General features: G+C 44.4%; 1 protein-coding gene across 3 annotated transcripts; it reads left to right on the top strand.

Annotated features, from left to right (window-relative positions):
- The first annotated feature begins 73 nt into the window (after nt 1-73).
- pdcd11 (programmed cell death 11) lies at nt 74-13,888 on the top strand. Of its 3 annotated transcripts, none has more exons than XM_084370825.1 (36): nt 74-145; nt 693-823; nt 1,102-1,242; nt 1,336-1,500; nt 1,681-1,842; nt 1,941-2,061; nt 2,221-2,396; nt 2,607-2,714; nt 2,879-3,091; nt 3,213-3,337; nt 3,436-3,496; nt 4,273-4,419; nt 4,516-4,767; nt 4,859-4,984; nt 5,074-5,268; nt 5,421-5,591; nt 5,703-5,916; nt 6,006-6,152; nt 6,735-6,847; nt 7,244-7,734; nt 7,891-7,953; nt 8,182-8,278; nt 8,444-8,533; nt 8,955-9,057; nt 9,143-9,320; nt 9,597-9,653; nt 10,216-10,338; nt 10,491-10,613; nt 10,734-10,905; nt 11,217-11,342; nt 11,439-11,588; nt 11,715-11,965; nt 12,334-12,502; nt 12,634-12,787; nt 12,999-13,164; nt 13,336-13,888. In XM_084370825.1, exons 2-36 carry the CDS (start codon nt 716-718, stop codon nt 13,505-13,507), a joined length of 5,430 nt encoding a protein of 1,809 aa, XP_084226951.1. In that variant the 5' UTR covers nt 74-145; nt 693-715; the 3' UTR covers nt 13,508-13,888. The 3 variants fall into 3 exon arrangements, with proteins under 3 accessions (XP_084226951.1, XP_084226950.1, XP_084226952.1); XM_084370824.1 differs by having other exon boundaries at nt 91-180; XM_084370826.1 differs by having other exon boundaries at nt 91-180; nt 11,442-11,588.
- The last annotated feature ends 41 nt before the right edge of the window (nt 13,889-13,929 follow it).

Consider the following 13,929-nt stretch of genomic DNA (forward strand, 5'->3'; position numbering starts at 1 on the left):
CAGTCAAACTTAAAGTCTCAAACGGCCTCTGAATGGCTAAAGAGAATGCCAGTCATTCCTCCTTGTCTGTGATTGGGCAAATCATCACACGCCCATTCGCCCATCTTCTTCCGGGTTACTATCATGGCGTGTTGCTGAACAACATGTGAGTTTTGATGCCAACAAGCCGGAGATTTTAATGTAAGGAAACGTTTTATTTTAAATGTCTAAAGAACAAGTTACTATTTGTTTAAATCTAGATCGAGTTCATCTCTATCTGAATAGGCTTTTTGTCTGCTGGCAAGCTCGCTTTATGTTTAGCCCGAGTGCTAAAGTATGATAGCTAATGTTGTCTCGTGCATTTTGAGGGCTAAGTTAACGTGCAGCAGTCTTACAGCTGATCTAAATGGACTTGGTTACAGTTCTCCAGTTGGTTATAATATCTGTATGTGCATGTGATAAATCAAACCGAGGTCTGACTAAGAAAGCCTAGCTGCTGTTTGTGGCTTCCATCATTGTTTTCACAATGCTTCTCTAACGCTTGAACACAACAGTAACCAAGTATAAACGATGATTGAGTTTCATGATAGACTCAAACTGGACCTCATGCTTGGCTACACACGTATCATTTAGCACAACCTCATTTTTCTATTAACGACAATTACACGGTTTTGAGAGAAGCAGTTTATTGACTGTGACTATGTTTATCTTAGACACTTTAAAAACAACATCAAACATGGCATCGATGGAGGAAGACTTCCCTCGAGGAGGGACAGCAAAGAAACCCACTGAGAACGAGAGCAAAATCGTGGTGCAGCGGACAGAGGTGGACAACTTGTTCCAGGTAGAGTTCCACTCTTTTCTATCTTCCTGTATCCGTACTAACGTGTAAAAACTTAACATTGTCAGGACAAATCTTTGAGCACCTGGAAAAGACTTCGCAGGAATGAGTAAGCTGCATGGCTCTGCCCCAAAAGAGCATCATCCCACAGTGTCACACTTTGAAGTCATCTTTCCACACCAGCCTTTCCCTTCACACACTACGTTGTGAAGTACTGTATACGTACGAGGTATCAGTAAAAAGTCCCCCTTAGTTAACCACAGTTTGTTTTTCTCTTGCAGTCGAACGAACAGGCGGAAGCTAAGAAAAGAAAGGGAGCGGGCAAAGATGACGGCAAGAAGCTCAAGAAGCCGAAGACGGGCAAAGAAGATGGTCTGACTCTGAATGCAGCAACCAAGTGTGTGGAGATTCTACATGTCAAGGTAGTTTTCTTCTCAAGCACACTATTGTGAATCAGAAGGGTCTTCAGCTCAGTGTCTGACATGGTACTGATTGTGTTTTTTTTTATTTTCCAGAATGTGAAGGAGGGGATGCTGATGCTGGGCTGTGTGAAGGACGTTGCAGACTTTGAGGTGACAGTGAGCCTTCCCTGTGGCCTGCAAGGCTTCCTCAGCATCAGGAACATCTGTGACTCGTACGCCAAGCTGCTCACTGAACAACTGGATTCAGCTGATACAGAGGTAGGCCGGCGGAGCGGTGATATGCAGTCCGTACTGTCTTTGCAGGTTTTATTTGATCGGTGGAGTCTAGAATTAGATGGTAACCTACATTAGACCAAGGTTCATTCATTAACCTTATTACTAATATTCCAGAGCATTTTGTGATGCCTAAGAGGTGGATCTTGTACTTTCCCTTCACAGGAGATCTGCTCTCTGCCACACCTCTTCCACCCTGGTATGTTGATCAGGTGTGTGGTCGCCAAGTTGGATGTTGCCAAAGGAGGCTCTCCCAGCATCCAGCTGTCGATCAACCCAAAGCTGATCAACAAGGCTCTCACCTCGAGCTCTCTGAAAGCAGGCATGGTGAGTCATCAGGGAAATATTTGGTTGAGAAACATTCAACATTCCTGTTTTTGTCCAACAGTGTTTTTTAATCATGTTGTTATTTTGTGATGACTCAGGTCTTGAGTGGATGTGTGGAGAGTGTGGAGGATCACGGCTTCATAGTTGACATTGGCGTCAGTGGAACCAAAGCCTTCCTGCCCAAGACGGCAGCAAAAGACAAACAAAACGACCCAGAAGGTATGAAAGTATTTTAGATCATCTGTCATTTACTGAGAAATTATGAAAATAATGTGCATATTTTCATTTTCATTATTTGCATCTTTCCCGATGCCTGACCTGGAATGTGATGAAGTGTTAATCCGTCTTTCAAGCCTGTGTGTGTTCTCATGTATACAGAGCTGAAAGTCGGTCAGTATGTGACGTCTCAAGTGGAAGAAGTAAAGAACGATGGGCGTGTGGCCCGTCTCTCCATCGGCTCCTCGGCCCTCGCCCAGGCCTTTGCTGAATCCGAGCAGGGCTGGAACCTCACCAACCTCCTGCCTGGTCTTCTGGTCAAAGCTACCATCAAAAAGGTAGAGACAGCTTTTATTTTGGTAATGCTGTTTAGATTTGTTTTATTAGAATGATATGAGTATATCTTCTCTTTGGGATATGGGGATTTTATTTCCCCTGTTTTCTTATATACAGAGAATGATCTGTTATTGTCCTCATTACAGTCGCGATCACATTTATAATGATTGCTTTGTTTCGTTTTAATGAAAGTGTGTGTGTTGGTATTGCAGGTGACCAAACACGGTCTGATCCTGGGCTTCCTGTCCTCCTTCAGTGGCCACGTGGACTTTCTCCACATGGAGCCAGAACAGACATCCGACTACACTGAGGGAGCCGAGGTAAAACTGGCCTTGCACATGGATTTTGGTTTTCAAAGTCTGAGACTGCGGGCCTGTCCTCGGGATCATGATTATATTATTTGATCCATGTTACCAGTTTTGGGTTATTTCAGTACAGAGTATAAACGTGGCAGGCTAACCCTGTTTTGCATCACTCCACCCAGGTGCAAGCCCGTGTTCTGTACGTGGAGCTGTCCAGCCGCCTGGTGGCCCTGAGCCTGCGCAGCTACCTCGTTCAGGCAGGGTCCAACGTTGACCCCACTCCTGCTGCAGGTGACCGCATTGGCGAGGTGGTGAAGGACTGCAAGATGACCACTATGCACCACATGTCCGGAGCCATGTTGGAGCTGCCAGACAAAACGATGGCCTTTGTACACGTGAGTTAGAATGATGCTGTAAATATTTTAACCTACTTTGACTGTAGAAGAATTAATGCTATGATTGCCCTCTGCTGACTCAGTCAGACGGGAGTTATAACTTAATTTATTCTTCTGGCAGAGGAACCACTTGAAGGAGTCTAGTGAGCCCTCTAATGAGAACAGAGTGCTGGCCATGCCCGAGCACACCTGCAGGATCCTGGACTTCAGCGCAATGGACCAAATTCATTTTGTCAGTCTGCGCAAGTACGTAGCACCTCATCTGTGCTTCTCATTCAATAGTAAGCATGGACCTCACTGTTCTACCTTGATGCATTGACAACCCTTGTTTGTGTTGATTTCAGGAGTGTTATCGAGAGGCCTTTTTTTAGATACCATGATCTTCAGGCTGGTCAGGTTGTAGAGGTAAGAATAAAGCTCCAGCACTCATACAAGTGTCCCTCGTACCAAGACTGTCGCTTGAAGAATCAGTTAAAGCATCTTTTCCAACTGGCTAAACTTCACAATATGACATCAAACTTTCCCAGCTTTTGATTTCTAAAACATTTTTGCATAAGAATTCTTCTTTTTGTAGGGCTGCTGCTAATGAGTACTGTCATTATCTATGAATCTGCAGTTTATTGTTTTGCTTTAATTAATTAATCAATCAATCAATCGATCGTTAACTCTATAAAATGGTAATAGTATGGTTAAAGATTCTGATAATAATTACCCAGAGCCTAAAGTGACATCTTCAGATTGCGCTTTTCCAACCCACAGTCCAAAACAGAGACTCTTTATTTACTATCATAAATGACCACAAAAAGCAAAACATTTTTACATTTTAGATGCTGGAACCAGCAAATGTTTGACATTTCTTCTTGAAAAATGACTGAAAAAAAGAATTTATTAACAAAATAGCTAGCTAGTAATTTTCTTTCTATCAACTAATCGATGAATCAAAGCCTGAAGTAAGTCTGAAATTCATCTGACAGGGGTGTATACACTGATTAACAAAATATTGAAAACTTGGCTTTGACTCCAGTGCAATAATTTAAGATGGAGATGGTGAATATCAGTTTTGTAAATTAGCCTGTAAGAAAGGTTAAAGGAAGACACAGCTTATTTAGCTTCTGTTCTCCTGTCTTATTCTGCTCTCTTCATTTTCCGTTGTCTTCCTTCCATGTGTCTCTCCCTCCAAGGGGAAAGTGTCGGTCCTGCTAAATCACGGCATGATGGTGCATCTGTCAGACCACATTAAAGGCCTGGTGCCCCGGACTCACCTGTCTGACATCATCCTTAAGAACCCGGAGAAGAAGTACGTGGAGGGCATGAGGATCAAATGTCGGGTCAGTCCGCTTCTCCACTTTGTTTTAAAGCCACTGAGAAAACCCAGAGAGTAAGATCTGTAGATCATCTTTCATATGTGTTGTATGTTCCTCCAGGTGCTGTCAGTCGAGCCAGAGAACAAGAAGCTGTGCCTGACCAGAAAAAAGGCCCTGGTCGAGAGCACCCTGCCATTGTTCCTCAGCTATGCCGATGCCCATCCTGGCCGCGTGTCCCACGGCTACATCGTCTGCATCAAAAACTTTGGCTGCATCGTTCGTTTCTACAACAGCGTCAAGGGCCTGGTGCCGCTCAGCGAGCTCAGCTCAGAGCCCATCATCAGCCCAGAGGAGGTCTTCTATGTGGGCCAGGTGAGAAGCTCGAAGTCCACGAACACAGACGATCAGAGGTGTTTTGGTGAACTGTTTGTCATCTGATGAGTTGTTTTGGTTGGTTGTGCAGGTGTTAAAGGCTAAAGTTCTTCAGTGTGACCCCGACAAGGCCAAGATGCTGCTGTCATTTAAGGCTGCGGTGGAAGGAGACACCGAGGAATCTGCCAAGCCCCAGGTTGACTGTGAGGTGGGGAAGGTAAGTTAATAACTTTCTGTAACTCGTTTTCTTTCATACACCTCAGTTTATCAGATTGTGACCTCTATATGTTTGTTTGTGTGATGTAGACAGTGGAGGCCAGGGTGCTGAAAAAGTCAGTCAACGGCCTAGAGGTGGCCATCCTCCCCGATGAGATCCGTGCCGTGCTACCCACAATGCACCTTTCCGATCACGTGTCCAACTGCCCTCTGCTGTGGGAGAACCTGCAGGAGGGAGACAACATCTCAAACCTCATGTGCTACAGCAAGAACAAGCAGAATATTGTATCCTGTTCATAAAGTTTTATGTGAATCTTGTCACAACTGAATAGTTAACGCTTACACTGAATGATTTTTAGTGGTCTTCAACTCATATTTCCTAATTCTGAACGGCCAGGTAGTTGTTCCTGTTTTCCTTAGCTGCTCCTCTGTTAAAGACTCTCACCAAGAAACCGACTGTGAGATGGTCCCTGGAGGAAGGAGTGGTTGCTAAGGATTTCTCTGAAGTCACAGTTGGAATGCAGCTGATTGGCTGGATCAAAAACATCATGTCCTATGGCGTCTTTGTAGAGTTCCCATACGGCCTTGTTGGTCTTGCACCCAAGTCGGTGAGTAAAGAGCGTTGTGTTGTGTTGCGTCCTCTAACCTGAAAATCTCTACCTCCTAAGTCGCTGTTTGTTTCCTGACTAAAATTCTTCCTCTGCTGTGCTTTTCTTCAGGCCATGACCGACAAGTTCATCCAAGACACGACAAATGCCTTCCAGCTGGGCCAGACGGTGATCGCTAAAGTGACCAACCTGGATGAGGAGAAGCGGCGTTTCCTGGTCACGCTGAAGATTTCCGAGGTCATATCTCCAGAGGGTGACGCCCAGACCAGACTCATTAATGGTCTGCAGGAGAAGCGAGCTGTGGCTGAAATGTTAGCAAGGAGAGGTATGACGGCTGAATCGTTGCCTCTCGCAAGTAGATTCAATAAAAATCTATCTTCATTTTTCATTCATTATCTCCGTCTTTACCCTCAGATGTCAGTGACCTTCGCCAGCAGCTGGCTGCTCTGTGTGTTGGCCAGAAGCTGAAGCTGACTGTAGATACAACAGACAGTGGTGCCACCTTTAAGTCAGATGATTTGGCCGGTGCCAACATACTGGCTACCAAGCACCATGTCATGGGTATGTATCTAACCAGAGACATTTGAAATTTTAATGACATCCTTTAACATTTCACTCCTCCGTGACATTAACAGAAGTCTTTGCCATCACTTACATTTCTTCTACTACTACTCCTGCATTATTGAAGATGGGTGTTTGAGTAATAAAGTATTGCACTTCCATATGCTTTGGGGGACTTCGATGAGGTTGAGATATCCTAACTTTTAGTCTCTAGTTGGGGTCAAACTTCCAAACTTCTACATTTCCCATAATTCAACAGCATCTTTCGTTAGACTTCCCCTGACTGGTGTATGCCCATTTCCTCAAGCCCGAGCGGAAATCAGACTTCAGAGAGCTCTCTTTGGAGCCATCGAGGAAATCTTATAACTGTTGTCGCATCCTGAGTAGTACTGACTATGTCTGACTGAGCTTCATGTGTAAAATTGTTGGAGTGGCCCTTTAACTATGGGGCTCCCCATGAAATCAGCTCAAACGTGTGTACTGTAATGTGGTGTGTTTTCACCTGTGTGTTAAACCAGTGTGTCACACCTCTTACAGAAAACGCATAAGTGATGTAATTTTCTGTTGGCTGCATGTTTCCAGGTGTTAACTTGTCCCCTGGACAGAAAGTCACTGCGGTCATCCTCCATATCGACATCCTGTCGACAAGTATCCATGTGTCCGTCCTTTCGAAACTGGTGGGGAAGAAGAAATCTGTGAGTATTACGTTTCTTAATGCAATTTAGTTGTTTAAGAACAATGACATTGATTAGATGTTTACTGTACTTTGGATAGTTCGACTAAACATGCTTTTACCAGTGCAGATTATTCTGCAGCAGCCTGACATCACACATTTTCACACAAATGTAGTGGCAACATATGGAAACCCTGAGAGGCAAGTAGAGAAAAACATTCTGGTGATCTAAGTTTTGGAAGGTATTTTGTTTTTCACCCGTTTTCACAGAAGAAAAAAAATAATTGAATTGAAAATGGATCGCCAGAATTTTATTTTCATACACGCCTCTCAGGACTCCCTATAAAGATTAAATGTTAGGGCAATTTCTTGTAGTTACTGACCTTTATTACCTGCGTTTTCATTTGTATTTTCACAGTTAACTGAAGGCTCAAAGTGCACGGCGATGGTGCAGCACATCGACAAAGACTTTGCTGTCATCTCACTTCACGATACGGCGCAGCTGACTGTGATCCAAACCAGAAGCCACCTGAACGAGATATTCCTGTCCGAGTCACACAAGCTGAAAACGGGGATGATTTTGTCTGTTGAAGTTATAGAAGCCAGCTGTCAGGAGGTGCGGGGGCTTCCTCTAGTGTCCTGGCAGCGCTGTGCACCAACAAGACCGCGCACGACCTCGGAAAACCAGAAGGGTCACCAGTTCGGTGACATCGTGCAGGGTAAAGTAAAGACAGTGAAGCCTACCTCCATCCAGGTCACACTCGAGGACGGAAGCACAGGCAGCGTGCACGTGTCTGAGGTAAAGGAGATCAAAGATGCGTTATTGGGATCCTTCCCCACGTCTTCGGTTAAAGTCGGCAGCGTGGTCACCGCCAGGGTCATCGGAGGACGAGAAGCCTCCAGTCATAAGTACATCTACTTTTACATGTCGGATTAAAGCTTTCGTATTAACGCATGTTTCTACTTCTGTCATTTTGTTTAAATGCTGTTCTTAATCATGAAGCCAATGTGAATGAAAAAGAAAAATGTGAAGATTTTTAATGTATTTCTTTGTAAACATTTCAGATTCTTGCCCTTCTCCCATCCCAAATTCACATACAACATCCCTGAGCTCACACTTGTACCCAGGTAACTGTATAGTCAAGTTCATTGTACATTGTAGATATCATTAACATTACTATAGTACACTGCACGAGACCTCAAGTAAATGTAGTTTTCAGTCATTGTTGTCTGCTGCCTATTGTTTTAATTAAACATGGAACAGAGGTTAAAAATGCACCTGGTGATGAAGATGATGATGATGATGATGATCTCCACTCTGAAACATTTCTTCTTTGTTTCTCTTCCTTTCTGCAGCAAACTGGATGAGAGTAAAGAGTTCAAACCTGTTACAGCAAAAGAAAAGCTGAACAGCTGTAAGGTCGGGGAAGAAATTACATGCTTTGTATCAAAGGTGAGTTGAGTCAATCAGCTCGTAGTAACTTGCTTTATTTCTTCCTGGCAGTTTCCACAAAATGTCAAATGGTTGAGGTGACAAATCAAAAGTGGCTGAAAAGAAAGCGTTAGGGGAGCCAGACTGCAGTGGAGGTTTTCAGTCTGTGTATGCTTCTGTCTCCAGTTTCATCCAGAGAGGAAGTCTTTGGAGGTCACCATTGATCCTTCTGTTACTGGGACTGTTGAACTGCTGGCCATGATCACTGATCCAAAAGTAAGTTTAACACAATGCACTGTATCCATCCAGGTTATTTCAGATTAAAGGGGTACCACAACAAATTAGTATTGCACTTTCATAGAGTTGGGAGACTCAAAAGAGACAGATTTAAAAAAGGAATAGTAACAATCCCTAAAAACCCATTATACTACACCTCCCATAATGCCACCTGATTTTGATAGTCTTCCCTTATGCTCTCCCTGTCTGCCCAATGCCTTAACTTTCAAACTCTAGTAAAAGATGACATCATCAGGGTTATTCCCTCTCTGGTTCAAAATCTTCACCATCACAGAAGACATGATACAACTGTTTTCACAAGCTGAGTTCCTCTCCTCACAATGAGGAACCTGAACTTCATGTGTGAAATTGTTGGCGTGCCCCTTTAAGAGAAAATTAAATGAACCCTGTTTACTTTCAGGACGGGGGCCACCCGGAGAAACTGTACAAGCTGGGTCAAGCAGTCCGCGGCAAAGTGGTCGAAGTGATCTCCAAACCAAAACGCTTTGTGCTGTCACTCACAGGTCAGAGAAGCTCTTTTATCATTCTCATCTTCTCATCATCACACTTCACGTGCTGTTTCTTATCAGTGTTCTTTTCGTTCTCCAGGTGTCCATACGCCGGAGGAAGGCAGCGTGACTTTGGGAATGGTGACTAATGTTCAGCCACAAGTCGGCCTCCAGGTCAAACTTCCCTTTGGCGGCACGGGGACTGTCGCTGTCACCGACCTGGCTGATGCCTACAGGCCGAACCCTCTTGACGGGTACAGCAAGGATCAGCTGATCAGGTCAGTAGGACGAGCAGCAACCTTTGGCTGACAAGCCTTTTAATATGTACTGCACACAGCCGGACTGATACCTTGTGGTGTTTGGTTTCAATTACAAACTGTGGTTAACTTTTCTTTTTTCTGTGTGAACCAACAAGAAACAAATGTTACGCTTTTCACTTTAGATTAGGCCCCCAGAACTGTGATCTTTGGTGCCACTAACAGACTTTAAACCCTCTTTGATTACTTGTGAAGTGCAGATTTAAAATGTATTCTCTGCCTCCTCTTTTGCCTCAGGTGTTTCCTTCTTGTGAGTGAAAATGGCAAGTGGCAGTTGTCTCTACGTCCATCAAGGTATGAGAGAGTTTTATGGTACATGCGAGTTTCTGTAACAAAGTCTTTCGACAGCCCTTTTTGTACAGGACCTCTACTAATTTGTGATCATTGCAGAGGACGTCTGTGATCTTAATTCCGTGCAAATCTGTCCGGAATTTGTAAAAGAAAATGTAATTATTAGCCAAACACAGAAGTCATGTGATAATATTGTGAACCACATCTCTCTTAAAACAATAGGCGGGCTTCAAAGCACGACCATCAGATGCTTTCAGTGCGTTTGGCCCTAAACTCGTGCAGAAAGCGGCCAAAACATCTCTAAACTATACAATACAGTATACAGATGCACACACTGATGTTACGTATGGGGCCTTGACATCGTATCCTGGGGGATGAAGTCATTAAATTCAAGTTAAATACAGACTCTTCATATCCCATGCAAATGCTGTGCACGAAACACTGATGTATGGGGGCTAATTTCTAAATCACATGCGGCCCCCTGGTAATACAGTTCCCATACGATTCCCGTGGCTTTGGGCAAGTGTCTTATAACATGTGGTTGACTTTACCTTTGCTCTTCCAGGCTGAACCCACAGCAGACCAAACCAGCGAAGGACCCTGAAGTTCTGTCGATAGATAAACTGAAGGCAGGTCAGCTCATCAGAGGCTTCGTCAAGTCTGTGGGAGAGCAGGGTGTCTTCATCAGGTAACATCAGGAAATTCAGCCACCACTAAAACTTGAACATGAACTTCTCAAAGGAACATCTTGAAAATGTAGTTTCAGGGTAGATATTTCAGTGACATATGTCCTCTCTCCTGCTTCTGAGGCCGTCCTTATCTCACATATGTTTCTTCCAGGTTGTCAAGGAGCATCACAGGAAGAGCACAACTTCAGCAGTCTACACAATACTTTGTCAGCAACCACAAGGTCCTCTCTGATCACCTGCCTCCCAACACCCTGCTCACTACCAAGATCATCAGGTAAAATTAAATGTACATTTCCCCTCGGTGGTTTAAAAAAAAAAAGTAAGAAAAGACTAAGACGTGTTGTTATGTCAGAAATTAATGGTCATGATGGTCTCTTTCTGCTCTTGTCCTCAGAATTGACAAAGAGGAGGAGCTGGTCAACCTCTCTCTGCTCCCAGCGGACACCGGGAAGCCGGACATCCTCCCTGAATCTCTCGCTCTGCCGCTGCGTCTGACCGGAAAGGAGAAGAAGAAACACGATGATCAGCAGAAGATGAAGAAACGTGCACTGCCCGAGAGCGAACAGGTAACGAACAGCCTCCGTTTCCTCTCACTCTCACATCAGACTGCCTTACATTAATCAGTAAAGACGCTGAAGATGACTCAGTACTCAGCCTTTTAATCTTGGCGAGGTCCTGGAGGTGAACGGTGCTCAAACCACTTCCACATAGATCAATGGCTTCTTCCGTTATCAATCATTCATTATCCTTTCGTCTGAAAGTTATTACTGCTGCTTTGATTCTTGCCCTCATCTTAAAACTTACTGCATACTCTGCAGCTTTAATTTCCCGATTTCACTAAAGCACTCGCTTGTATGTGGTGTTGTTTATTTGCCAGGTACCGAAGAAGAAGAAGAAAACAAAGAAATCGAAGACTGATGACAATGACAGTGGAGTGGAGGTGTACTTCAGAGAAGAGGAGGATAAGGAAGACGAGGAAGATCCCAAATCTGATTCTGTAAAAGTAAGTGAGTCAGAGAAATCTCTACAGATTTGTCTCATTATCCAGAACCTGAAAAATAGATTCCACCTCCTCACTCTCTCTCTGTGTGTCTGTCAGCAGGTGACTCAGAGCTCAGCGGGTCCATCCAGACTGCAGGTGGCAGCAGGTTTCTCCTGGGACGTGGGACTTAGCGCCCTGAAGCCTGCCTCTGCAGCAGTGCAGGAAGGGGACTCCAGCGATGGAGAGGACCAAGACGGAAGCAGTAAAGTGAGCAGAGTATAATCCTATGATTGTTAAAGGAATACAACTTTCTGTCACTGTTTTTTCTGTATGCAGCTCAAAGATGATCGCTCATCTATATTTAAACATTTTCCCGTCCTTCTTGTCTGTCAGCCCAAAAAGAAATCTCGTCATGAGCTTGAGGAAGAGAAAAAGGCGGCAGAGAAGGCCCTGGTACAGCGGGAGACTCAGCTGATGGATCCCAACCTGCGGCCAGAGGACGCGGCCGCCTTCGAGCGCCTGCTGCTCGCTTCACCCAACAGCTCCCTGCTCTGGCTCCAGTACATGGCTCACCATCTGCAGGCCACCCAGATCGAACAGGCCCGCGCTGTGGCCGAGAGGGCCCTCAAAACCATCTCCTTCAGGTGATTGACAGGATTAAAGATTATATAATTTTTTTGTTATTCAACTGTGTGAGTAACTAAGACGAAACTATTATTTTACAGAAACCGACAAAATGCTTGAGAAAGTTTAAAACTATAAATAAAAGTAAAAATAATATCAGGGCTTGTGCAAAGTCTTGAAAGTTTGGTAAATGCTTGAATACAGTGATGATTTTCAACATAATCTGGTGTTTAATCTACACAATCACTTACGTAAACAGAAAACCAGAACACTGTTTGAAGCTAGAAAGCTGGCAGGGTGCTGACTTTGTTTGCATACGTGGTTTTGTTAACCGATGAAGACACATTTTATTAACAGCTTTTTGTGAAATCTCCTGTGTTGGTTCCAGAGAAGAGCAGGAGAAGCTGAATGTGTGGGTTGCCCTGCTGAACCTGGAGAACATGTACGGCACGGAGGAGAGCCTAAAGAAAGTGTTTGAGCGGGCGCTGCAGTTCTGTGAGCCCATGCCCGTGTACCAGCAGCTGGCCGACATCTACGCAAAGTCCGACAAGATCAAGGTCCGATCGACTGAGTGTTTGCTTTACTCATCCTGCCCATGTGTTGTGACTGATGCTGAAATACTGTCTCCTGTAGCCGCTGATGTCTTTCTTTCTGTGTGTCTTCTGTGCATTCTCGTGGTTGTATCCAGGAGGCAGAGGGCCTGTATAAGACGATGGTGAAGCGTTTCCGTCAGACTAAGGCAGTGTGGCTGAGCTACGGCACCTTCCTGCTCCAGCAGGGTCAGAGTGACGCTGCCAGTGCTCTCCTGCAGAGGGCGCTGAAGAGTCTGCCCTCTAAAGAAAGTAAGATGGCCTGTTGAACACTGAAGACATAATGCCACAAGACAGTTTGCTCTATATTTGTATTTTTGCCCTATACACCCACTCTTGACCGAAAGCAGCCAGATCTCATCCCTTGAAACTGTGTTATGTCAGGGTGACTATTCTGTTTCCCTGTCCCAGCTGTGCGTCTCCACAGGTTTTAACCTTTACATATTGTCATGCTTCCTCTCAGGTGTGGATGTCATCGGCAAGTTCGCTCAGCTGGAGTTCCGTTATGGTGATGCAGAGAAAGGTCGCGCCATGTTTGACAAAGTCCTGACGAGCTACCCGAAACGCACAGACCTCTGGTCCGTCTTCATCGACCTCATGGTCAAACATGGATCACAGAAGGACGTCAGGTGAGCTTGCTTTACTTTGTAGCACATTTTGTTTCATTCCTTTAGCGTCTATGTTCATAAATAGGTGGTTGAATATCCAAGTAAACTAGTCAGCCTCAATGATTTACATGATAGAAACTGACATTAATGAGCTGGCTAAGTCTGTATATTCCAACATCCTGTCTCCTGCAGGGCGCTCTTTGATCGTGTCATCCACCTGAGTGTTTCAGTGAAGAAGATCAAGTTCTTCTTCAAGCGCTACTTGGAGTACGAGAAGAAGCACGGCACCCCGCAGAGCATCCAGGCGGTCAAAGAGAAGGCCATGGAGTTTGTGGAGGCTAAAGGCACCGATGCTGCCAACTAATGACCAAATACACACAAATATACACACATTGTGTGTGTGTATGTATGTATGTGTGTGTGTGGACTCTGTTTGAGCCTCACAAGTTTTAGGGGTCCTGATGTTCATGCAGGATCAACTTGTTGGCTTGTAATTTAGCTTTTTTATTGTTGTGGACTTCAGTTCCTGAAAGTGTGGGTTTGATGCTGTAATGTTGCAGAACACAACAAACATTTTGTAAGGCGGGTTGTAATCCTCTATCAATGTTAAAAAAAAGCTTATATTTAACATTTCATCAAATTCATTTTCATCTATTTTGTATAAGAACGAATGTGAGCTATGAAGAGAATAATCAATGTTGTGACTGCATTTGAAATGGATTCATTAAAAGTCCCTTTACACATTTGTAGGAGCATTTTCTATTATTCTGTCCAGCCTTTCAATAA

The sequence above is a fragment of the Pagrus pagrus genome (assembly GCF_965226575.1).
Source record: "Pagrus pagrus genome assembly, chromosome: 2".
NCBI classification, from domain to species: domain Eukaryota; kingdom Metazoa; phylum Chordata; class Actinopteri; order Spariformes; family Sparidae; genus Pagrus; species Pagrus pagrus.